Below are 27,109 nucleotides of genomic sequence, written 5' to 3' on the forward strand. Positions count from 1 at the left end.
TTAAGCTGTAAAATCTTTTTTATTGTAAAAACAGAGTCAACAGAGGTTGACAATGCAAATGTCATCCAGAACATTTCCTCTTGGTTCTTGAATTTGCCGGTTCCTACGTACCAGCGTCTCCATTAGCACTTCTCAGTTTTCATGGTCTTTTTGAGATAATGTTGGTTAATTATACGTATATGTTGCTTGGAAACAAATGTCCATCTGATATTAAAACAAACAAAAAAACTGTCGTGTCTTAGTTTCACATTTCCTACAGGAAAATCTGTGTATCTCAGATGTTTTCAATTTAACAGTAAAATGAGTGCCTTGACCAAACCTAAAAAATCTCCATCACATTACTGAATCAAACAGTCATGACATTTGCAATATATCCAGATTTAAATATTTAAAAACGAAAAATTTGAAATTTAAAACAAAATTTAGGCTGATTTTTCCATATTTGAAAGACTGTAGTTATTTGCAGCATACAAATGGAGAGAATAGTGCAAAACGCATCAAGTTTTATATGATAAATATACTTTCAACCTAAATGGCTGCCTCAAAAGCAAAGAGTGAAAAGTTACTAATTCTCAAAAGCAATCGAGACCAACTCAATAAAGTTTACAATTTAGAAAGATCAATTGCTACTCTATTTCTACAGACTGCAAAATGATTTCAGAAACAGATTAAACATGTAACTGTTTTACAAAAATAGAAATATTGTTTGGGACTTTACAAAACTTTATAAAATATAACACTATATTTGCAAATTCAAGATAGTTTCACACTGAAATAGACAATACTTCCCCCGATACAAAGTCTAGTCAAACTTAACTGGTCCGCCTTCACCATTCTTACACATTATTTCTTCCAAGTCTTCAGCCTAAGCAGATCTGTGTTCTATCATGAGATTTTTTTTTTTAAAAGAGACTGTTTAATTTAAGAGGTTTTATAAGATTTTTCATTCGAGAAATAATGTTAAAGCAGATGAATTTATACCTACAAATATGCTTTACTAAAAGTAGAAACTAATGTGACAATTCTGTATTTGATAAATTTCAAATCAAATCCTAAGAATGACAACCTATTAATTTAAAATATATATTTGATAATTATAATTTGGTACCTATAAAACATAAAAATATAATCACAACTATTTTATGGAAAAATATTTATTCATATAGAATGAAGAGGCTCTAAATTTAGTTACCTGTAGCTTGCAGATGAGAAGTATATTCTAATTACACCCATTCAAAAACGCTCACTTTATCACCTCAAAGAGCACCAGTGTATTTTCAAAAGAAAGAGAAAAGGGAGGGGCTTATTTCATGTTACAGTGCTGTTATGATAAGGCACCACCTGGTATATGAAAAAGCCAAACAAAGTATTTTCAAATCATGTTTTTTGTTACTGGTGTCTTAACCATTAGATAGGATGGTTGGGGAAAAGCTAATAATATTAGCTAACCATGTTATACAAATTTTTCCATCATTTTTTTGCTTTTAGGATTTCCATATAATAGAACATATGGTAAACATCAATGTAATACGTGATCTGTTAAAAAAAACCATTTCCCCAGCCTTCCAACAAAATAACCTAAAATTAAACAAGAAGAAACCAAAAATTTATCTGATAGATTTGCAAAAGTCTATCCCTGTAGAAGAGTGGGGAGTCAGGTGTGGGTGGGGACAAAATGATAGGACCTATTTACTATAGAATATATTGAGGCACATAGGTTAAAAGTTTCTCAGGCAAATTCACGGCTGGAGCAAAACTGAGAGAAAGCTCAGAATTCTACATTCCCCCCAGAGCTGATTTCTTAGGTAGTCACACCCAATTAAATACTTCAAAATATGTCCTTAGTCACTGCTGTCATCATCATCATCATCATCAGATACATCATTTAAAGGAGACTTCAGTGACTGGCTGTAAGAGTCTGACCTAGTAGGCTGGCACGAGGCCATGTCCCCGGTAGAAAGGAGGTCATAGCAGAAGTCACAAATCCGCACAGGCTTAGAGGACTGGCTTGGAAGAAGAAATCTCTTTTCAGAGCAGGGCCCACAGACAACAAAACCACATTTGCGGCAATGGTGACGACGATTTACAGGTGTGAATTTTGCTTTCTGACAACGCATACAGACAGTTGCCTCAGAGTCAGGAACCCAGACAGCAGCATGTTCGTTACTGGGTGTCTTCCCACTTTTGGAGAGTAAATCAGTGACACATTTATTTATGTGATTCATCCATTCTGACTTCTCAGTGGCAGTGGCAGCATAAACTGCAAATGATTTAGTTGGTGTCTTGATGAGCCATCCATTCCTCAAGTCTCCCTCATCTTTGATGGAATCAATAGTGACATTTTCCAGGGGAATAATATGTTGTTTGTTATATTTTTTCTTCTGGATGACAATATTGCCATATACAAGAATATCATTAAATAAGAAAAACTGCCTTGCTTTAGGCTTTTTTCTGCACAACTTAGTCAATACTCCTTCTCCAATAAGAACCCTTCCAGGTATAGTTAAGGGTTGACCAGCTGCTCCAAAACAGTTTTCTACTATATTTATACGTCTAGTATTTGCTTCACTGTTTGCCAAGCGATCCACCATCTTTTGCTAGTAGCCTTAAAAAAAAAAAAAAAAAGAAAAGAAATTAGCACACAGAAATTAGAAATTCACATAAGTTAAAGATTATATAACCTAAATTTAACTAACAAATCCTTACTTTTACTTATAGGCAAAATACTCCAAAAATTGTTTCCCTAAGGTAATCACGAAGCATACCAAAAAGGTTAACCATCTCAATATAGCACTAAACTAGTTAAGCAGGTACTTATAAAAAGTATAAACTTTTTTCAGACATAAAGGAGTAAGCAACTGGATGATAAATAGAAGTCATCTCTGCAAAATAATAATCCCAGTCCCATGAAATTTAATCTCAGAGGGGTTCTGAAGAAGAGGGCCAAATTCTATAAAAAAAAAAACTAAGAGGAATTAATATGATTTTTCTGGTAAGCTATTACCATTGAACCTTATTCCTCTCATCTGGATTGCCAGACTGTCTCTCTCGACATGTCTCCTTGCCTTTGGTTTTGCTCCCTAAATCAATCTTCAGGCAGTGAGTTCTCAAATGCAAATCTCACCATGTCATATTCAAAAGAACTCCTCTTGATCTATAAAATGAAGAATTTTTAGCACGGCATATAAGGCTGTTCATTACCTGGTTTGGTTAGCCTCCCAGACTCATCAGGAGTCATTCTTCACCTCAACCTTCATGTTCTAAGAATATCCTACTACTTACAGTCTGTTTCATCACGCATACCTTCTCTTATGCTGTTGTACATCCTTTACCACTTACTACTCACAGCTAACTCTTACAGAACCTTCAAGACTCAGTTTAGGTTGTATCTAATCCAGACGTCTCCCTTAAACTTCATTAGACTAAACATATTCCTCCATGCTCTTTGCATTCCATGTACCTTCTGGTTTCATTCTTACCAAAGGATGAAATCTGTCTCCTTCAAAGGCTGCAATGGAACCTAAAAGACAGAGGCCATCTGATGTCTATCTCTGAAAATGACACCCTCCGAAACAGCAAAAGTGCTCAAAAATGGTGACAAGAACATTTTGGCATTTCATATTAATCTAATCTTTTTTCCCATATTAATCTAATCTTAAATGTCCACAGATTTAATCTCTAGATCCAATACTCAAGTCCTTGAGTTGTTCCCTGTTTCAAACCTGCTATCCTAATACTATCACAACCAAGCTACGATAAAGAGGAGCATTTAAAGTTTAAAGACCAAGAACACAGTCTAAATTCCAGTATTCAGTTCATAAACTGATGATACTGTACCCCTTTTTAGCCTCCATTACAAAGATTCTGATTATTCCTGAATTTGTCTCTCCTCCAATCTTGGGTCCTTATAAAGCTCTCTTGCCCTCCACAAGGGTAGCCTCTGCCCTGAAAGCTGTTCCAAAGAATTTATATGATAATGCATGGCTCCCAACTGTGATGACTCCTTTTTCTAATTGCAGCAAATGTGCCAGCCAATTAAAGGTCCACTGTCCTATGCACAGTGTATCACAGAAGAGGAAATAAAAACAGCTCATTAACACTAAAAGAGGCTCAATCTCATTCATAATTAAATGATACACATTAGGATATTTTTTGCTAATCAGATAAACAAATATTTTTTAAATTTCCTAAGATAATGTATTCCTGACGATACAGGGAAACAGGCAATCTCATATACTACAAAAAATATACATACCCATGGATCTAAGTATTTTATCAAAAGAAATTCCAGTCAAGTGCATAGATATGTGCAAGGATATTCATCACAGCACTGTTCGTCACACACACACAAAAGCTGGAAGAGCTCCAAGTGCCTACCAAGAGAAACTGGCTGAACAATTAATGATACACCTATAATAATACACTAGATATGTTAACAATGAGATAGGTCTAAACAGGGATACGGGAAGCCACTCGAGATATTTAGGCGGGGCAGGAGCTGAACATCATAATCTCACTTGTTTCAGATATATATTGTGTTTCATCAAATCTAAGGTGCTGTAAGATACATCCTCATTTTATGTGCCACTGAAAATGAAAAATGCAGACAATTACATCATGGCATACCCCTGATTTCAGAGACATATAGTAAAACATGCTCATCTTTACCCTCAATAAAATAGGGTTTCACATATAATCATAGGCACTTGTAAATATGTAAGCACACTCATAGAAAATAAAACTAGAAAACTATCATAATATTAACAATGGTTATTTATCTCTGAGAAGTACAATTATAGATAATTTTCATACTTTACACTATCTTTAAACATTCAACCAGTATTTACTTTGTTAATCACTGATCTTGGTTGCAAGAGAGAAAATATTATACAACAGGCAAGGTCCCTGATCCTCAAGGCTTACATCCTAGTTAGTAAGAAGGTAAACAGAAAACAAAATTGAGAACCAAGGAGTAAATTAATGTACTGATTTTTTTGAAAAGTAATTTAAAAAAAATGTCCATTTTTGAGAAAGAGACAGGAACAGCACAAACAGGGGGTTGAGGGCCAGAGATAGAGGGAGACGAAGGCTCCAGGCTCTGTGCTGTCAACACAGAGCCCGACACAGGGCTCAAAGTCACAAACCATGAGATCATGATCTGAGCCAAAGTCGGCTGCTTAACCAACTGAGCCACCAGGCGTTCCTTGAAGTGATTTTTAAAAAAACCAACTGAGGAGCTACTCAGACAAGATGGTCAGGGAAGACCTTTCTAAAGTGGTATTCTTTCAGCTGGTAAGGAGAACCAGATATACAGACATGGGGTGTGGATACAGAGAAGTGTATTTCAAGCAAAAGGAGTAACTGTGAAGGTCCTAAGGCAGGAGATTGGTGCTTTTAGAGAACTGAAAGTATCTATTTATTCCCCCCTAAATCAACTGCAGAGTCTACTTATTTGGACATACAGTTATTAATCAGCTCAAATAAAGTGCCAACAGGTTTCCTACTATTGCTACTACTGGAATTAATACCATCCAAACTTGTGCAGTAGTTTTTACATTTATTATTTTCTGATTTTAACAGTCTCAAATTCCTATGAAGTAATTAAAGAAGTTTTTACATCTTCAAAAGAAGCATCTAACACTTTTAGCTGTAATGTGAGCTGAAGGACAAACTAAGGCACAAAGACCCGAGATTCAATAATGTCCATGGCAAAACAGCCTAGAAGTTATTCTACTCATTGGGAATCCAAGCAACCAGCTGAGCACTGCACACATTACCATATATCCTACTCAGGGCAACCATACAATAGAAATGCACTATTAGCTCCATTTTAGAGATGAGTCAACAGATACAGGAGTAGTTAGGAATGCTGTCCAAGGCTGTCCCAGAACTGAGGCTCCAACGTGATTCCTCTGTGCTGTTACCAGCAAATTATGGTACACTAACTCCTTAAGACTCCATTGATGCTACAAGAACTAAGAAAGCTATTGCTAACCTTAACTGCAAACCCTAAAAAGAAAGAAAAAAGAAAAAAAAAATAAAAGCAAATAACCTGAAAGGATAGGTCATCATTATTTAGCCAGTCTCCTGAATAGATCATTCTTCAAATTTTACAATTTCAAGCCTGAATCTCTGTTCGTAAATCTTGCCCCATTTAAGAATGAGGAAACAAAAGAGATGTTTGGGCATCATTAATTGATATTTGGCTACAACAAATAGCTTTCAAAGTTTGACAGTGACCCACATAAAAAATACATTTCATACTGCAGGATTATAAATACATACTCCTAATTCTTTCAACTATAATGTATTCTATTATCTTCATTTATTTTAATGATAGTTGCAAGCCCACTTGATTGATTTCACTAATGGATTGTGACCTATATTCGAAAAACAATGAGCATAAAGACCTTTCCATTATCCCTGTTGGTCCTAAAATATTTTCTGTGTGGGTCTGACATGAAGAAGGGAATCACTGAGCTAAAAAACCCAGGAATACGCAAATGCCCTGCATGTGCATACATGCATGTGCGCGCGTGCGCACACACACACACACACACACACACACACACACACACAAAGAAATAGTAGGGTGTCCAGCAGGGACAGCCCATAGAGGGACGGGAGAATAGGGGGAAGTTACCAAAAGCGAAATCAAAGTACCACTTTTAGCTGGATTACTGCTAGATACCCCCAAGCAAGGTTCTTTGGTAAACTGGATTAGGGTACTACCCTTTTGTTCAGGGCCTATACAGGGCCTCTGTCTTCCTCCAAATCCAAATTTACCATGAGCACAATGAGGCACCCAAGCAGTAAGAACTCTTAGAGACTTTTGTGAGAATATCAGAATATAAGATTATCCAGCCCAATCAAGGAAGGAGTCCTTTGCATAACGTACTCAATAAGGGGCACAGAAAAAGAACAGAACTCTAAGTATGGCCTAATTAAATTTTTATCTACTTTTCTTAGGAAGGAATACCAGTGACTACAGGAAGAGTTAGGAAAAAAGCTTAGCTATCTCTGGCAGAGATGATTTCTTTAGAACAGTTTCCAATAAGTAAAATTACTGGGTCAAAAGGCATGACTATTTAAGGCTCTTGTTACCTTCTACAAAATTTCCATTCTGAAAGGTAACACCAATTTACCAAGCAGCACAAAGACTGTACCTATCTAATCTTGTCTCATGTATTTTTCTTTAAATATGTCAGGTAACAAGACAGATGTCAAAAATGGTATCTCTACTAATTTCATTTACTAACACTTTTTAGATGGCATTCATATTCTTCATCTTTCAGAGCACAGGGTCTACTGAAGGAGAAAGGCAGTGAACAGAGGTGATTCTGAAGGTGAAGTGCAATGAAGGAAATCAGCAGGGTGTCAAGATGCAGGGAAAAACTCACTAAGTAATTCAAAAAGAGTTCACGGAGATGGTACAATGCACTGAGTCTTAAAGGATAAGGAGGTGAGCCATGCAAAGGACCTAACACTATGGACAAAGGTCCTGAGACAAAAAAGAATATAGTTTTTTAAAAAATAAAATTTATTGTCAAGTTGCTTTATGCTGCTTGGTAAATTGTGTGTGTTTAGTTTTATTGTAACAAAGCATTTGTTTATTTAGTTTTATTGTAACAAAGCAACTTGTACACTTTTAACGTTTAAAATTGAGCATCTTTCCTTTCCAGTGAAACAAAAAGTGTACACAGTGTGCTCTTGGTTTTGGGGGTAGATTCCTGTGATTCATCACTTACATACAATACTCAGTGCTCATCCCAACAAATGCCCTCCTCGATGCCCTGCTTTTACTTTTAATTTAATTCAGTGTTTTATTTCATAGCTACCTAATGAAGCCAATCACTTTCTAATGTGTTTATTAACCACCTGTATTTCTCAGCTTGAATATTTAGGAGTTATTAATTTGTATGAGTGTTTCACACATAAAGGCTATTGACCCATTTATTTCTTTGCTTTTCCTAGTATACTAAACCGTATTTTATGCTGGCTGACATAGAGGCAGTTTTATTTCTTAGTTAAACTTAAGACATTTTCCTTTGTGATCTGTCTTCCATTACTTCTAAGCTCTCCTTAACCGGGTATCAGGTGCACCTACAGGTTTCCTCTGCTATTAGAAAGTAGAGCAGTCCCAGGAAATCTGTAAACTGAAAAGGCTAAAAGCAAAAAAGCAATTCCCACTGATTTACATGGAAACATTTTTGAGTGTTCCCAGACCAAAAAAATCCCCCACTTTTAGGATTTTCTGATACCTCAGAAACAACTCTTGCTAACGGATAAACAAAAATAAATCAAGATAAAACACAGATGCTTTATCTAAGACACAGTTCAAAACCACGGTGGCTTGACGCAGAGACGCTCAACTCCAGGACAGGAACTGGGTGGTACCACCCTCACTGCTCCGGTACGTACTTATTCTACAGTGGCTCGCTGCACAACAAATACTATTTTCTGTCTTTTTCTTTTCTCTTTTCTTTATTTATTCTAAATGTTTATTTTTGAAAGAGAAAGAGACAGGGAGGTATAGAGTGTAAGGGGGACAGAGGATCCAAAGTGGGCTCTGCAATGACAGGAGAGAGGCCAATGAAGGGCTTGAACCCACAAACCGTGAGATCAGGGCCTGAGCCAAAGTTGGATGCTTAATTGACTGAGCCACCCAGGTGCCCCTATTTTTTTTATTTTTTAGGAATCTTTACACCCAACATGGGGCTCACAACCTACAGAACAAGGGTTGCATGCTTGGGGTGCCTGGCTGGCTCAGTTGGTAGAGCATGCAACTCTTGATTTTGGGGTGGTAAATTTAAGCCCCACATTGGGCATGGAGCCTAGTTAAAAAATAAAACCAAAAACCAAAAAAGAAAAAAAAAAAAAAGTTCCATGCTCTACTGACTGAGCCAGCCAGGTGCTGCAAAACAAACACTATTTTCATTTGTTTCACTTTTTTTTTTTGTAAAAATGAAAATCCACTTTGGGTTTCTTTCAGCTGGTGAAAACAGGTACTAAGGTATGTCTTTCATAAAAGTTCAAAAAGTGGGGGGATACCTATATTTATTAATCTATGTTTATGATATGAACTTTATGTTTAATTCTTTTATTCACCTGAAATTTATTCTGAAGTAGGTAAAAATTCTTTTTTTCTTTTTAAATATTTGTATTCTAAAAGAGCTAACCAACTGCTTTAGAGTTACCAAATACTAAGTGACCTCAAGTTTCCTCACTTGTAAATGGGAATAATAATAGCAACAGCTTTGTCAGGAAGAGGATTAAATGATAATGCATATAAAATGTTTAGCAAGTAGTCAACGAGTGGCAGCGCTTAGTAATGGCCTTAACCTAGTCTGATATATAACACTCTCTTCATAGTGAACTTTTATATATTCTAACACCTGCTTCTGGGCTGTTTGGTCTAACCCATTATCCTGTTTTCTAATCCTTGTGTGAGTACCATGCATCTGGTAGGACTAGTCTAGGTGATCCCCATTACTTAACCTTTAAAAAAATCTTACCTAATCGCCTCTGTTTATTTGTCCAGGTGAAATGTACTTAGAACAGTACTTCTCAACCTTGGCTGCACACTGGAACCACAGGAAAGCATTAACTTTTAGTATACCTAAAAAATAGCTATCTCAGTTTACTAAGTTCAAAATACCCTCTTATTTATTTTTAATATTTTAAGCCATTTTATGACTAGTTTATAGAAATTATAAAGGAATAGCAAAAAAAATGATTTTAAGAATATTCTTTATAGGAATTTAAGCAGCAAATTTCTTATCCACATTTCTGTTACTGAAGATATATATATCCCAAAAAACAGCATCCTTTGAATGTAACTAATTGCTCATAAATTATCATGCATGAGTATGTAATATATTCATTCCTTAAAAAAATTTTTTTAAATGTTTATTTTTGAGAGAGAGAGCGAGCGAGCAAGAGAGAGCGCGCGAGCAAGAGAGAGCGCGAGCGCAAACCAGGTAGGGGCAGAGAGAGAGGGAGACAATTCAAAGCAGGCTCCAGGCTCTGAGCTGTCAGCACAGAGCCCAATGTGGGGCTCAAACCCACAAACCATAATTTCATGACCTGACCCGAAGTCGTTGGCTTAACTGACTGAGCCACCCAGGTGTCCCTGTAATATATTCATTTCTGTCTTTCATACTGCTTATTAATTCTGAGTTTGAGAAAATTCATCTAGAAAATCATCTGAACCCTGAGAGATTTCACTATAATGATTTGCCAACATTATTAGTTTAGGTATTGCTATTTCTTTACACTCATCTTCTGACTTGTCTAGTTCTGAAATGTCTACCTTTTCTGAGTTCGTTCTTTGCAGTTAAAGATGGAAAATTGAAAATTACAAAATCTAAATTTTCAAATATGTTATAAAGGCTTAAATATAAAGGTTTAAAAGAAACAAAAGAATAAGAAGGATAAATATCTGCAAACTGTTTTTCTATCTTTTTGAAAGATGATGCAGTACTTTGGGCAATGCCATAATAAAACTGAAAGGTATGACAGGACACTGTAATAGTGAAATGCTTCAAAATGGAGAAAAGCAAGATCACTAAGATCCTGTACTGAGAAAAAGAATCTCAAGCAGGCTCCAGACTACATGTGGAGCCCAATATGGGGCTCAATCCACGATCCTGGGATCATGCCCTGAGACAAAATCGAGAGTCAGCAGCTCAACCAACTGCGCCACCCAGGCACCCCTTATTCTGCTTTTTATTAAGAAATTTTCTTTTTTGTTTTGCAGTTCTCTAAGAAATAATAAAAGTTACAAAACATCAATTACTACAGATAATTTGAATTGCTTAAAACACTCAAAAACCAAAATGGAAGCCAATGAACTCTGATGATAAACATAAAGGGTTACAGAAATACTGATTCCTAGGTTCCTGCCCCCAAACAAAATATTTTAATTTTATTGGTCTGGGGTATGAAAGGTATGGTTGGACATGGGAATATTTTAAAGTTCCCTGGGTAATTATTTTTTATCTTTATTTAAAAAAATTTTTTTTAATGTTTATTTTTGAGAGAGAGAGACAGAGCACAAGTGGCAGAGGGGCAGAGAGGGGAGGAGGCACAGAATCCAAAGCAGACTCCAGGCTCTGAGCTGTCAGCACAGAGCCTGACATGGGGCTGGAACTCCCCAACCACGAGATCATGACCTGAGCCAAACTTGGACACCTAACTGCTTAACCAACTGAGTGACACAGGTGCCCCTCCTCAAGTAATTCTAATGTGCAGCTAAGGTTTAGAACCATTTTTCAATTACAGTAACTAAAGAACAAAATCTACTAAAATTTTTATGGAACTCCTACTACAACTGTGTATTAATTTAGAATAAGTTCACATCTTCCTAACTTGTTTAAGATTTTATTTTTAAGCAATCTCTACACCCAACATGGGGCTCAAATTCACAACCCCAAGATCAAGAGTCACATCCTCCACTGACCAAGCCACCCCTACACCCTAAATTTTTATTGTTCTTAGCCAGTTTGATAATCTCTCTTCCTAAGGTTTCAAATCTTACTTGGTAGCCCAATATTTTGTGGGTTTCTTCTAACAAGACACATTTCTTTAGTAGGTTTCCAGGTATTTCATACTTCTTGTTGCTATTCTGAATCTAATCTTTTCTCCACTGTATTTTCTAATTTGTTGTTACTACTGATAAGAAAACTACTGATATTTGTTTTTTCTCCCCCATGCCCAGCCACTTCACAGAACTTTATAACTCCCAATTTTCCAAATGACTTCCCCTTTGTCTTCTTTTTCAGCAAATAGTGTCTGGCAGTACTATTTCATAGTTACAAAGAAAAGAACTAAGGGAAAAGAATAAAAAAAAAAACTTAACTTTTATAAAGCCAGTCAGATTTATATACCAATTAAAAAAATAAACAATCCAAAGCTTCAAGTTATCTCCTTTACAACTGTAGACAAGAACTACATTTCAATTATCTAAGCTCCACCCTAGTCTTTTGGTAACATCTTTTTTGAATATATTCTTCAGTGGAGTGTCTACCACCTGTTAAAAACGTAACACTAGAAGAGGCAAAAACTCTTCTAAAAAAAAAAGACAATACTATTTACAATGGAGAAGAGAGCCCAACAGACATAGAATACTATTGCCAGTTCTTCTTACTGAAAATTAAAACTTCTTATCTCATCTTTGCAGTTGAGTTTAAAACAAAAAGTCATCTAATTAATTTCTTATACATACCCATGACATCTGCTACCAATGAACTTCAATATTAAACTGTGCATTATAGTTGGAAAAGCCAATAAACTATGAACCAAAAGACTTGGATTCTAAGCTCAGGCACTAAATGAGAAATTTCATAAAAATTGCCTAACTGCTTAGGCAGGGGTGGAGGGGGGGTACCAGCAACCACCACCTTAAACAATCTGTAAAGCACCTCTGTCTTTAATATAATAAACTCTCATTATAGTTGGGCCTTGTTCCCGATTTACTGCAAGCCTGACTTGCCTACAAATTTTTTTTTCCAAAAGTGGCTGTACCATTATATATATACACACACACACATATGTGTAAATGTACATTAAAATACACACACACACACCCACATATATACATCTTAAATTTACATCCAAGTCAATTAGCATATAGTGCAATACTGATTTCAGGAGTAGATTCCAGTGACTCATCCCTTATACGTAACACCCAGTGCTCATTCTAACAAGTGTCTTCTCTAACGCCCCTTGCCCATCCCCACCACAACTCCTCCAGCAACCCTCGGTTTGTTCTCTATATTTAAGAGTCTCTTATGTTTTGTCTCCCTCCCTGTATTTGTATTATTTTTGCTTCCCTTTCCTTATGTTCATCTGTTTTGTATCTTAAATTCCACATGCGTGAAGTCATGTAATTTGTCTTTCTCTGACTTCACTTAGCATAACACACTCTAGTTCCATCCATCCAGTGTTACAAATGGCATGATTTCATTTTTTTTGACTGCTGAATCAATTCATTGTGTATGTATGTGTATATATATACATATACACACACCATATCTTCTTTATCCATTCATCTGTCGATGGACATTTAGGCTCTTTCCATACTTTGGCTATTGTCAATAGTGCTGCTATAAACACTGGGGTGCATATGCCCCTTTGAAACAGTATTCCTGTATCTTTCGCATAAATACCTAGGAATGCAATTGTTGGTTCATAGGGTAGTTCTGTTTTTAATTTTTTGAGGAATCTCCATAATGTTTTCTAGGGTGGCTGTACCAGTTTGCATTCCCACCAACAGTGCAAAAGGGTTCTGCTTCTCTGCATCCTCGCCAACATGTGTTGTTGCCTCAATTGTTGATTTTAATCATTCTGACGGAGTGATGTGGTATCTCATTGCGGGTTTTTAAATTTTTAAAAAATATTTATTTTTGAGAGAGACAGAGAGTGAGTAGGGGAGGGGTAGAAAGAGAGGGAGACACAGAATCCAAGGCAGGCTCCAGGTTCTGAGCTGTCAGGACAGAGCCTGACATGGGACTCAAACCCATGAACCATGAGATCATGACCTGGGCCAATGTCAGCTACTTAACCAACTGAGCCCCCCATGTGTCCCTCATTGTGGTTTTGATTTGTATTTCCCTGCTGATGAATAATATTGAGCATTTTTTCATGTGTCTGTTAGCCATCTGAGTGTCTTCTTTGGAAAAGTGTTTGTGTCTTTTATCCATTTCTTCACTGGATTATTTTTTTGGGTGTTGAGTTTGAGAAGTTCTTTATCGTTTTTGGATACTAACCCTTTGTCTGGTATGTCATCTGCATATATCTTCTCCCATTCTGTCTGCTGCCTTTTAGTTTTGCTGATTGTTTCCTTCACTATGCAGAGCTTCTTATTTTGATGAGACAGCTGAGACATGTTGATGTTGATGAGATGGAGACATAATGAGTAAAAATTCGCTGTGGCTGAGGTCAAAGAGGTTTTTGCCTACTTTCTCCTCTAGGATTCTGATGGATTCCTGTCTTACATTTAGGTCTTTCATCCATTTAGAGTTTATTTTTGAATATGGTATGAGAAAGTGGTCCAGATTCATTCTTTTAAAAAAAATTTTTTTAACTTTTATTTATTTTTGAGAGACAGAGAGAGAGAGACAGACCATGAAGAGGGGAGGGGCAGAGAGAGACACAGAATCAGAAGCAGGCTCCAGGCTCTGAGCTAGCAGTCAGCAGAGCCCAACGCAGGGCTCGAACCCACAAACTGTGAGGTCATGACCTGAGCCAAAGTTGGATGCTCAATTGACTGAGCCACCCAGATGCCCATCTTTTTTTTTTTTTTTTAATGTTTATTCATTTCTGAGCGACAGAGAGAGACAGAGTGTGAGCAGGGGAGGGGCAGAGAGAAAGAGGGAGTCACAGAATCCAAAGCAGGCTTCAGGCTCTGTGCTGACAGCTCAGAGCCTGACATGGAGTTCAAACTCACAAGCTGTGAGATCATGACCTGAGCTGAAGTCAGCCACCTAACCGACTGAGCTCCCTAGATGCCCCCCAGGTTCATTCTTCTGAAGATGTTGCTGTCCAGTTTTTAAAACACCATTTGCTGAACAGACGGTCTTTATTCCACTGGGTGTTCTTTACTGCTTTGTCAAAGATTAGCTGACCATACATTTGTGGACCCATTTCTGGGTTCTCTATTCTGTTTCACTGACCTAATCCTTTGGTGTCTGTTTTTGTGCCAGTACCATACTGCCTTGATGATTACAGCTTTGTATACAGCTTGAAGTCCGGAATTGTGATGCTTCCTTTGATTTTTTTTTTTTTCAGGATTCTTTTGGCTATTGGGGTCTTTTCTGGTTCCATACAAACTTTAGAACTGTTTATTCTAGCTCTGTGAAGAATTCTGGTGTTATTTTCATAGAGATTGCTTTGAATATGTAGACTGCTTTAGGGAGTATTGACATTTTAACAATATTTGTTTTTCCAATCCAGAAGCATGGAATATTTTTCCATTATTTTGTCTTCTTCAATTTCTTTCATAAGCTTTCTATAGTTTTCAGTATATAAACTTTTCACCTCTTTGGTTAGGTTTATTCCTAGGTATTTTAAAGATTTCTATCAAGAAAGGATGCTGTATTTTGTCAAATGCTTTCTCTACATCTTTTGAGAGAATCATGTGGTTCTTGGCCTTTCTTTTATTAATGTGATGTATAATACTGATTAATTTGTGAATACTGAACCATTCCTAAATCCCAGGTATAAGTCCCAGGTAAAATGACCATGGTGGATAATTCTTTTAATTTATTATTGGATCTGGTTGGCTAGTATCTTGTTGAGAATTTTTGCATCCATGTTCATCAGGGGAATTGGTCTAGAGTTCTCCTTTTTAGTGGGGTCTTTGGTTTTGGAGTCAAGGTAATACTGGCCTCAAAGAACAAGTTTGGAAGTTTTCCTTCCATTTCTGTTTTTTGGAACAGCTTCAAAAGAATAGGTGTTAACTCTTCCTTAAATGTTTGGTAGAATTCCCTTGGAAAGCCAATTGGTCCTGGACTCTTTTTGTTTGTTGGGAGATTTTTGATTACTGATTCAATTTCTTTACTGGTAATGGGTCTGTTCAAATTTTCTATTTCTTCCTGTTTATACAGTTTATTTATATGTTTCTAGGGATTTGTCCTTTTCTTCCAGAATGTCCATTTTATTGGCATATTGTTGCTCATAATATTCTCTTATTATTGTTTGTATTTCTGCTGTGTTGGTTGTGATCTCTCTTCTTTCATTCTTGATTTTATAAGAGTTCTTTCCTTTTTATTTTTGATCAAACTGGCTAGCGGTTATTCAATTTTGTTAATTCTTTCAAAGAACCAGCTCCTGGCTTCATTGATCTGTTGTTTTTCGTTTGTTTGTTTGTGTGTTTTATAGCATTGATTTCTGTTCTAATCTTTATTATTTCCCATCTTCTGCTGGTTTGGGGTTTTATTTGCTGTTCTTTTTTCCAGCTCTTTAGAGATATAAGGTTAGTTTGTTTATCTGAGACTGTGTATATGTATATCTGCATCCCAGAGGTTTTGAGCTGTCATGCCATCATTTTCATTGGCTTCTTTTTAATTTCCTCTTTACTTTCTTGGTTAACCCATTCATTCTTTAGTAGGATGGGTTTTTTCTATTACAAAATTTTAAAAATGTTTTTATTTATTTTTCAGAGTGTGAGTGGGGGAGGGGCAAAGAGCTAGGGAGACACAAAATCTGAAGCAGTCTCCAGGCTTTTGCTTATCTGGTAAAACTCTCTCAATTCTGAATGATAACCTTGCCAGGTAGAGCATTCTTAGTTGAAAGTTACTACCTTTCAGCACGTGGAATACACTGTGCCACACTCCCTCCAGGCCTGCAAAGCTTCTGCTGAAACATATGCTGACAGTGCCTTCTTTTGTTACCAGTTGCTTTTTCTTTTGCTGCTTTTAAAGTGCTCTAATTCTTGAATTTTAACTATTTATTAATTTAATGAGAGAAAGAGAGAGAGAGAAGAGGATCTGAAGCAGGCTCTACGCTGATAGCACACAGCTCGATGTAGGGCTTGAACTAATGAACTGTGAGATCATGACCTGAGCAGAAGTTGGTAGTTTAACTGATTGAGCCACCCAGGCACCAGGACATTTTAGTTACAATGTGTCTTGGTAAGGGTCTTTTGAGGTTCATTTTATTTGGAACTTTCTGGGCTTCCTCAATCTGGATGTCTGTTTCCTTCCCAGGTTAGGAAAGTTTTCAGCCATTAGGTCTTCAGATAGATTTTCTGCTCCTTTTTTCTCCTTCTAGGACCCCATAATGTAAATGTTATTCTGCCTGATATCCCATAGGTCCCTTAAACTATCTTCATTTTTTAGAATTTTCTTTCTGCTGTTATGTTTCGGTGACTTCTGGCCCCTTCTGCTTCACCTAGTCTGCTGCTGAACAGCTCAAGAGTATTTTTCAGTCCAGGTATTGTATTCTTCAGCTATGTGACTTGTCTGGGACTTCATTTCTCTATCTCTGTTGAAGTTCTCACTACGTTCCTTCTTCTCCCAAGTTCGGCGAGCATCTTTACGACCATTACGTTATCAGGGCAGAATCCCCCGGCTCCTCAGGGAGAAGCTCCATTTGTGAGACCCAACCCAACTATGGGTTCCCACAATGAAGGTGGGGTTTTTGGCAAGATTGCATCTCTGCCTTTTCTAACCTGTCTCAATGTGGTCCTTTTAACAGTCTGGTGTAAAGGAGCTGTTTGGCTAGTTTTCAAGTTTTAATTGGAGGAAATTGTTCCATAGGTAGCTATAGATTTGGTGTGTCCATGGGTGGAGAGAGTTCCTATGCCATCATCTTGAACGCTCTTCCACAACATATTATAGACATTAGTAGTGATTTGAAAAAAGTACATTTCTCAGATAAGAAAAAAAAAAGGACAAGCTTTTGTATTTTAATTTTAAACTCATATAAAGCTGGGTTGAGAGGAACTGAAACCAAAATTTTGAACCACATGTAGAGAGAAGCCATAGTGATTTTTTAAAAAGTCTCTCCTAGGCACCAAATCTGCCTGCTACTGAAGAGTAGATTCAAATACTTCTGAAGAGTAGATTCAAATAATAAATACATTATTCTACAGGCTTAGCCAGAAAAGGGAAAAAATATTTTGTTTAATGCTGAATTTTGTGAAGTGGTAATTACATACGTCTTACAAAAAAAGTAAAATCGAGTCATGTATAACTATACAATTTTCCCATGGTCTCACAGCTAGTTTTTATAAAAATGCAATTGTTTTTTATTATACACTGCTACCTTCAGAAATAAATATTACAGAAATTCTTCATTTATGTGAACCTTATTATATATTTGGGGAAAGCCACCGAGGAAAAGAATTAAAACATGGTAATAAGTATGAAAATGCTAAAAATAATCATTCAAATACTACAAGGAGGTAAAAAGTAAAAGCTGTGAATACTTTAGGGTGTCAGTAAAGGCAATTTCAAATAGGCCAGGCTGGTAGAGAAACTCACTATGGTGTATAAGAACTAGGCCATAGTTGAGGATTTTAAAGAATTTGGAAAACCAGAATAAAAGCACTGGGAGTTACAAAAGGTCTTTAGATAGGTCAAAGATACAGGGAAGAATATGGACCTCAAGTTTTAAACAAGACCTCCAGACTTTAACTAGCATTTAAGCCCATAAAACCACCCAAGGCAAGATTACTATTCTTTAACTATACTATAATCAGGTAACTCCCTATTCAAAAACCAAAGGTTCCCTGGCCAAACAAATCAAATCTAAAATCCTTAACCTGGCATTCAAAGCCCATCACATCATACTTAAGCTTGTCCCCAGTCTATCTTCCCAGTTTTACTTCTTTCCGTATGTTCTTTTTTTTTTAAATGTTTTATTTATTTTTGATACGGAGAGAGACAGAGCATGAGAGGGGGAGGGGCAGAGAGAGAAGGAGACACAGAACCAGAAGCAGGCTCCAGGCTCTGAGCTAGCTGTCAGCACAGAGCCTGATGCGGGACTCGAACCCACGAATGTGAGATCTGACCTGAGCCGAAGTCGGAGGCTTAACCGACTGAGCCACCCAGGCGCCCTGTTCTCTTATAACCAAATAAGATTACCGCCTATTCCCAGAATATGCTCTGGCTTCCTCACCTACCTCTGGGCCCAATATGTACCCCTCTCTCCTGCTATTCTGAGATCTTACCAATTCCTCAAGATGCAGTCAGTTCGGCAGCCTCACATCCAGATCCTGTTTCCCCTTTAAATCCTCACTCACTTTATCTGTAACACTTCACGGCACTTAGGTTCTTTTATAAAGGTTTGTATACCTGCTTTTCCCTAAAAGATTTGGAGGTTCCTAAAAGCAAGAATATTATTTCCTACAACTTTGTAGTCCCCAAAACACCTACAAAAATGCTTGCATATATATGCCATCAATCTGTACTGAGGTGAGTATGACCAGCATTAAAAGTGGCAGAAGCTTTTCAACCTGGAGCTGGAAGAAAATCAAGGACTTCACTTTGGACATCTGTACCAATATTCACAGAAAACAGGCACCACACCTTACATTATCAACTGTGTCACTAGACCCACAGATTTTAAATTTACAAGCAAATGTTCAGGTCCATTTAGCTAGCATCTAATTATGAATTCTAAGTATTGAGCATGGCAGATCCTGTTTAAAAAAAAACCATACTCAATCTCATGATAATATATAAAAATTATTTCTTCTCTTGCCAAGAAGCACAGCTGTTCAGTTAGCAAACAAAAAAATGATGATGTGTGCATATTTTTACCATCAACAAAATTCAGATAAAAAAGTACATCATTTCAAAAAGTATTTGTTCAGGGGCAGCTGTACAGTGCTGACTGCTGAAAAACAAAAACAACAAGCCCACTGTAGAATATTGAAAAATAAAGCTACTAAGCTCAACTAAAATACTACTGTGGAGTTGATTATTCCATCGCATCCCTAATAAATTTTCTTTTAGTATTTTTCAAAGCAGTTATCGCTCACCACATTCAAAGCTTTATATTTTGTGTTAGAGGGAAAGAAGAATGAATGAGACACTGAGAATTAAGACATATACCACAAAATTTTAATGAAAAGCACAATAAGATAAATACTGTGATAAAAATAAAAAAGTGGTAAGGAAGCAAAAAAGGAAGAGTGAAGGTCTGGTTTAAGAATGTAGCACTTGAACACTTGAAATAGGTGTGAACAATATGTGAGGCCTCAAAAGGCAAACACAATGGTAAAGGCACAAAGCTCTTACAGGAAAAGATCTGTTTCAAAATAAAGTCACACGTGGGGCACCTGGGTAGCTCAGTCGGTTAAGTGTCCAACTTCCGCTCAGGTCATGATCTCACAGTTCGTGAGTTTGAGACCCACGTCAGGCTGCATGGGGCTCTGTGCTGACAGCTCAGAGCCTGGAGCCTGCTTCTCATTCTGTGTCTCCCTTGCTCTCTGCCTCTCCCCGACTCAATGCTGTCTCTCTCTCTCTCAAAAGTAAACATTAAAAATTGTTTTTAAAAATCCACAAGTATAGTTGTAGCAGAGGCTAGAGGGAGTTACTTAGAAAAACTGGGGATAAAAAAAATAAGACCAGTTCTTGTTGGCTCCTGAGAGTTCTTTCTAAAGTTTTTAGAAGTAGTCTGATAAGAGTTGATAAGAGTGAAGTTTGAAACAGAAAAAGAAAGAATAGAGATCAGGTTCAGAATTGCTCTGACTGACTAGATATGGAAGAATAAAGCTGATATTAAATCCACAGAGTTTTGGTCTAAGCAGTAAGGAAGCTGGTAAAACCAGTATTAATTTTCAATAAATATGAAGTAGTAGCAAACATGTATTGACCACTTACTTTGTACAAAGTAATAATAAAAGATAGAAGTACTCAAAACTAGAGGTGCCTGGCTGGCTCAGTCGGTTAAATGTCCAGCTTTGGCTCAGGTCTTGATCTCGCAGTCTGAGTTCAAGCCCCGCATGGGGCTCTGTGCCGATAGCTCAGAGCCCGGAGCCTGCTTCAGATTCTGTGTCTCCCTCTCTCTGCCCCTCCCCCGCTAATGCTGTCTCCCTCAAAAATAAACATTAAAAAAAATGTTTTTAAAAGTGCTCAAAACTAATAATTTTAGTGAAGGAAAAAGACAGTTATAAATCAAAGTTTACATGCACAAGTAGGAGTGTTATTTGTGTGTTTTACATTAGGATATGTGTCTATAAGAAAGAGAATGATGGGAACAAATGATAAAGAAGAAAACAAAAACACAAGAAAAGTTTGGTACCCATGGTGTATGCTATGAACTAAGAAATGTGATTAACTTAAATCAGCGCACTCAGTCTAAAGGAGCAGAGGAGGGGGCACCTGGGTGGCTCTGTCGGTTAGGCGCCCCACTTTGGCTCAGGTCACAATCTTGCGGTTCATGAGTTTGACTCCCACAACAGCTAGGAACCTGGAGCCTGCTTCGGATTCTGTGTCTTCCCCTTTCTCTAGCCCTCCCCCGCTCATGCTCTGTCTCTCTCTCTCAAAAATAAATACTAAACATTATTAAAAAATAAAGGAGCAGAGAACAAACCAAAAATATTTTTTAAAAATTAGAAGAGTGATGAAGCCCAGGGCCAAAAGTTTAGTTGGGAGGTAACTGTGGACAGGGGGACCATCTAGAAACAACTCTGTAATGACTAGAAATTCAAGCTGGGCCTTAAAGCAGCAGTAGGTCAAACTATTTGGGGAGGGGGAAAGAAAGACAAGGGGGGCGATGGTGTACAAACTGGTCCCCAGATGAGAAACAGCTGAGTCCAGCCTGGAGGAGGCAGAGCCAGGAGAAAGTACCGTGGTTGCATAGACATCTGGTAAGACAGGGAAGAGCCAAACTGCAAAGAAAAGCAAGCGTCAGCCTGAACAGTTTAGACTTTATTATACAGGCATCAGGAAGACTAAGGCCTTCAACAGGAAAATAACAATCCATATACAAAAGCAGAACACGGGATGGACTGGAAAGACTCTTGAAGCTAGACTGAAGGCAAACAAAACAAAACAAAAACCTAGAAGGTAACAAAAGCCTGAGTCACAATAATTGACAGCAGAAATAAGGAGAAGAGTGATTTACTGAGGTATAGAGGACAGGATTTAGAGACCAACTGAATATGTGGATGAAAAGGGAGTGGAAGATGTCTTCAAAGGTCTAAGCATAAGCCACTGGCAGGTGCTAGTTTTGCTTCCGGAGGGAGAAGAAATCAGGTTGGAACGTATTTATCTTGAAGTACCTTCAGCGCATCCACAGACAAACAGCTGTCAGAAAAACAGAAACACTAGGATGAGCAGGGAGCTCCAGGACTGAGAAAGATGGAGTAGCCATTCATGTAGTGATGCTGCCGGATGCTCTGGAAGGGAGGAGAGTGCAAAGGACTGAACTCTTGGAAACATCTAGTTTAGAAAGAGACAAGCGAGAGAGGAGAGAAGGGGAGAAAAGAGAACACAAAGCACCTTTTCAACATGCTTTCACATGTCTCAAGTCTCACAGACTAAATGACCTTGTTGTGCCAAAAGGCCACAATAAGCAGTGAAACACGTGGAAAAAATCGAGGACTAATGCTAATGTATAATAATAAATATTTCGGAAAGCAACATGCCCTTTGACCCTGGAATTTTTAACCACAGAAATTTATCCTGAGAAAGAAACTCTTGTAGGGGGCAGGGGGATGGGCACACATCTGTGCGTAAGAAATTTTCCCTCTGGCATTAACTCTAATAGTGAAAAACAGAATCTAAATTCCTAGCCATAGACAGGAACAGTTAAATGTAACATGAAAAAGCCAGATACCTTAAAAGGAAACATTTACCATGTAAAAATTTTAAACTCCAACATTGAAAGGAAAAAGCATTAATTTAAGAAAAATATTTGTAACCTATGACAGAGGGTCAACATTTTAATATATAAAAGTCCCATGCAATTAAATCAATAAGAAAAAAGGAAAATATTCCCAGAGAAAAGTGGGTAAGATACAAATGGCAATTTCCAAAACAAATAAAAATGACCAGTAAATAGAAAAATGTTGGTTCTCAGTGCTAACCAAAGAAATGGGGAAAATGGGCACTTATATTCTTGACAGAACACACTGGAACAACTTTTCTGAATGCCATTTTTGGCAACAGAAGCACTAGAAAGTTTACACAAAAATTCTATTTCCAAGAATATATGCAAAAAAATTTTGACTAATTTACACAGTTATCACATAAAGAAGTTGACTGTGGCTTTGTCTTAATAAGGCTGAAAAGTCAGGAATAACCTAAACATTCAACAATAGGAGACTGGTTAAGTAAATTATGGCATTATCTATATAATGGGTTTTTTGATACAACAGAGATTAATATTTAAACTCTGTTTAAATTGTTAAATAAGGCAGTTTATTAAATAAAAGGTTTCTAAGCAGTACGTATGATACAAACTTTTTTTTAAGTCTAGAAAATACACACCAAAAATTTAGTGCTGGTTGTCTCTGAGCACGAGGGCAAAATATGCCTATACTGCCCATTTTTTTTTTTAATGTTTTTATTTATTTTGAGAGAGAGAGAAGAGTGAGGGAGGGGCAGAGAAAGAGGGAGACACAGAATCCAAAGCAGGATCTGTTAGCGCTGAGCTTGATGCCAGGGCTCAAACTCACAAACTGTGAGCTCATGACCTGAGCTCAAGTTGGACGCTTAACTGACTAAGCCACCCAGGCGCTCCTGTACTGCCTGATTATTTTAGATGAACACATTCTCTGATTAAAAAAAAGAAAAGAATAAAGGTTCTTAAGTAACAAAATGCAAAGAACAGGTAGAAAAATATAGGTGTAAAAAAACAAATGCAAAGTTATAGGTACAATTGATAAAAATATGAAAAAAACAATACAAAGGTCTTTTAATTTTTCCTCAACTACTGTTTACATGAAACAAATATAAAGAATTAAGGATAGCTCCACTTACAAAAAATGTAAAGAAATAAAGATGAAAATGTTGATGCAAAGAGGAAGATAGAAAATTCACACCACAAAATCTTACTCATATTACAAGGAAGCATGTTCACCTCTAAGAGTCAACAATTTCAAGACTGAGGTTAGCAACCTGAGTTAAAGTAAAAACACAACAGAGAAAATAAGTCAACTCTGGGATGATTAAAGGATTAGAAAACAAACAGTACATAGACAGCTGGAAAAGAAATATTTAACAGTTACCAAAGCTGTGACTTTTATCAGGAGTGCTAGGCAGAAAAAGGAAATGGCGGTATTTACCGTTGAGAATTGACCAGTTACACACAGCAAAGGTCAAGGAGAGGAATCTGAGGTGCTACTGAGTTCACAGAATATGAACTACAAGCTTCAGCACTGGAAGGAAGGAAGAACAATAACAGCCTGGGAGGTGACAATGAGGACACAAAGCTGGTTCATCAGATATGATGGAAAACAGAAACAAAACACAGGCTCTTGAATCATCACCTCTGGTGAGTCTAAGACTTGAGGTAGTTAAGAATGATGACAAGGTTAAGTAACTCAGTCCTCCCTGTAGGTTACTGATGTAGAGTAGAGGTGAAGGTCATTGGAGTCAGTGAACTGTAGTTACAAATGTGGCCCACCTTTCTGGTCTGAAATGAATATAACTATTACTTTAACCTCTACAAATCTTTCACTTTGCTTTGACTCAGATACATCCTTTCTAGCATGACAGATAGGAACCTGGGTGGCACCTAACCTCTCTCTGTATTTTATTCAATCACAAAATACACAATATAAAGAGAATAAGGAGATGGGATACTGAATTAAATCAATGATTCTCAAACCCTCACTGCACATTAAAATCAAGGGTGGTTTAAAACACACACACACACACACACACACACACACACACACACACACGCAAAACTACCTATGCCTTGACCCTAAACCCAGTAATTCTGATTTGTTGTAGGGTGGAGTTCAGGCATCAGTATTTTTAAGAAGCTCCTCAGGGAATTCTAATGTGCCAGCAAGGCTGAGAACTAAACTACATATTTCTAAAGGTGGCTCCCTTTTAAAAGTCTATGATTCTCCGTAAATGACAGCCACTTTGTTCATTTGCTAATATAACTTACTGAGAATCATGCACCAGGTACTTCCACAAACATTTTAGTAGATCCTCACAACACTTCGAGGCAAATATTTCTGTGTCTGTTTCAAAAATGAGTCCAGTGAAGCTTAGGGAAATGAAGCAACTTGTTCAGGAGTCACAAGCTAGGAACGAGGAGTGCTAGGAATCAAACTGTTGGTTATTCGTTCCAGTCCACAGTACAAGCAACCTGCTTTCTCCGGCACTCACAGCAACTACTTGAATGCCTTCCACTTCCCTCCCCGGACCTCCCAAATTGAGCATACCAGTCTGTGGTTTATGGATTGACTGGAGAGAAAGTTACTTTGGATGGGGGCAGAGAACTGACCCCAAATTCTACAATAATTTCATTATAGAACACCTTCCCCTAGAGAGGTCTGCAACTTAACGCAGCACTCTGAAAGTGGCTCGGCACTCACAAAGCTGGTCTCAAAGATAAGCTTTAATAGAAAAGCAATTTTTATATACTTTGTTAAGACATTCTAAACCAAAATTTTAAGACAATTCTGACAAATTGACAGAGAAAGGAGAGTTACTCTACCAAAGAGCTTCAATGTATAAACATGACCTTCAACTAGCACAAACAAATTCAATCACACGTTAAAATGATTATTACTCTCTTGCTGACACACTGCTGCTTCTCTGTTGATTACACTTCAGTCCATTATCTACTTGGAAATTTCATGAACATTCAAGTTCTGTATCCCAGGCCAAAATATATGGAGTTAACAAGGTAAATTCTCAAAGGAAGAAAAGAAAGAAAAGAAAAAAAAAAAACAAAGAAAAAAGGATTAGAGAAGATTTAACTTCTATGCCCATGGAAAGGGCAATTTAATAAGAAATTCCCTGCGGTATATTTATAAGGAACATCGGTGTCTTCATCCATTCAAATCTTTCCTGAGCATCGCTCTGGTCTCCGCGCACTGGGGATGAAGATGTCAGTTTCCCCAGCAGCGTTGTCTGTGGTCAAGGAGGTGCCATGACAGATCAATGTAGTATTTATCGGAATGCGATGGGATAAGTTAATGATTCTTGGGGAGAAACAGGGGGTGTGGTTAAGGAGAACAGCACAGGAAAGGTTTCAAAAAGTTAGGCTCAAGTGAAAATTTCACCACAAGAACCCTTGTAAAATCAGCTCTCTAGGAAATAAGAAGGCTGAGGAACTAAAATCAGAAAGAGCAGCAAAGCCAGAGGAAACAAGGAGCACAGAGCCGGCTCCACAACTGTGAGTTAATGTATTCTACAAGTTATGCTGTAGGAAAAACAAGGCGGCTTCAGAGTCCTAAAGACCTCAGTTAAATCCCAGTTTGGCTGCTAGATTTGTGAAGTTAGGTAAGTCACCTCCTTTCTAGGTTAACTCCTCATCCAGAAAAACAAATGTGTACAATGGTGTTTACCTGACAGTGAGGCAAAACCAAAAGGAGATATATATATATATATATACATATCATTTTTCTTTTTTTAGAACTAAGGAAATTAGCAACCAAACAGAAACTCTATTTTTCCCTCTAGATTAAGAAGAAAAATTCTCCAAGGCATGTTTTAGGGCTTATCTTATTTGTGGCTAAGGGTCCCTTCAGGTCATTTAACAGAATTTTAAAGCTAAGATGCCTTTATTTAAAAATATCAATTTACATTCATTTACTGGGGTAATTCAAGCTGAATCTTTTTTGATGCCTTGGTGAGTACACCAGTTTTATTTTTTGAGGCGATTGCATGTGCTTTCCAATTAAGGACAGAAACTTAATACCATTCACCTCCAGTGCTGTCAGGACACAGATAGATTAAAAATAGAAGACTTCATTAATACGGAATTAACCTGAGGACCCCATGAACTACCAGAATACCCCCCCAAAAAAAATTAAAAAAAAAAGGTAAATGCTCAAAACAGGGCAGGCGTGCACCTTTACAAAATGAAAAGGAGGAAAAAAACTTCGTCATGGCAAGATCACTTCACATGCCTTTAAGTCTCAAAGTTCGTAAGTCTTTAGTAGGTCTCTTCGGTAAACACAACAAAGAAGCTATTTAACAACTTACACACTTTGTGAGTCTATGAATTACAAAAAGGGCTTAGTTATCTGTAACTTTAATACTACCACTGCCATCGCACACTCACAAGTGATTGCTATAATGAAAGAACACACAAGGGAATTCAAGCAACATGAGCAGCAAGCTGTTGGCCCTCGGCAACATTTTAAAGAGAATTAAATTCAGCAGAAGACCGTAACAACTTTAAAAGACTCGAAATAAACGGGTTGGAGCCAAAGCTTCTATCTGAGCAAATTCTGCGGTGCCATATTCTGCCAAGTCACATAAAAATACGCTGTTCAACTTACAACGTCCCTGATGTCCAGACACTGCAAACTTTTCGGACAGAAAACGTTGGGGCCCTGGGACGCCCCTGGCCGCGAGCCGGACCCCTGTCCTCACGCCCCGCAACTTCTCTTCCTCCTCGCCCGACCTCGGGGCCCCGCTGGCGCCTCGGCCCGCCCCCCGCCCGCGGTCCCGCGGCCCCG

General features: G+C 37.5%; 1 protein-coding gene across 6 annotated transcripts in view; it reads right to left on the reverse strand.

The window, feature by feature from the left end:
- PLEKHF2 (pleckstrin homology and FYVE domain containing 2) overlaps positions 1-27,109 on the reverse strand; it is a 27,597-nt gene continuing 488 nt past the window's right edge. For 2 of the 6 annotated variants that reach the window (XM_029923954.1, XM_029923953.1), the window contains exon 2: positions 1-2,605. In XM_029923954.1, coding sequence (XP_029779814.1) covers positions 1,842-2,591 — 750 coding nt within the window. In that variant the 5' untranslated portion in view covers positions 2,592-2,605 and the 3' untranslated portion in view covers positions 1-1,841. The other 4 variants (XM_029923955.1, XM_029923959.1, XM_029923956.1 and 1 more) reach the window with 4 other exon arrangements.

Source organism: Suricata suricatta, chromosome 15, assembly GCF_006229205.1.
Source record: "Suricata suricatta isolate VVHF042 chromosome 15, meerkat_22Aug2017_6uvM2_HiC, whole genome shotgun sequence".
Taxonomy (NCBI): Eukaryota; Metazoa; Chordata; class Mammalia; order Carnivora; family Herpestidae; genus Suricata; species Suricata suricatta.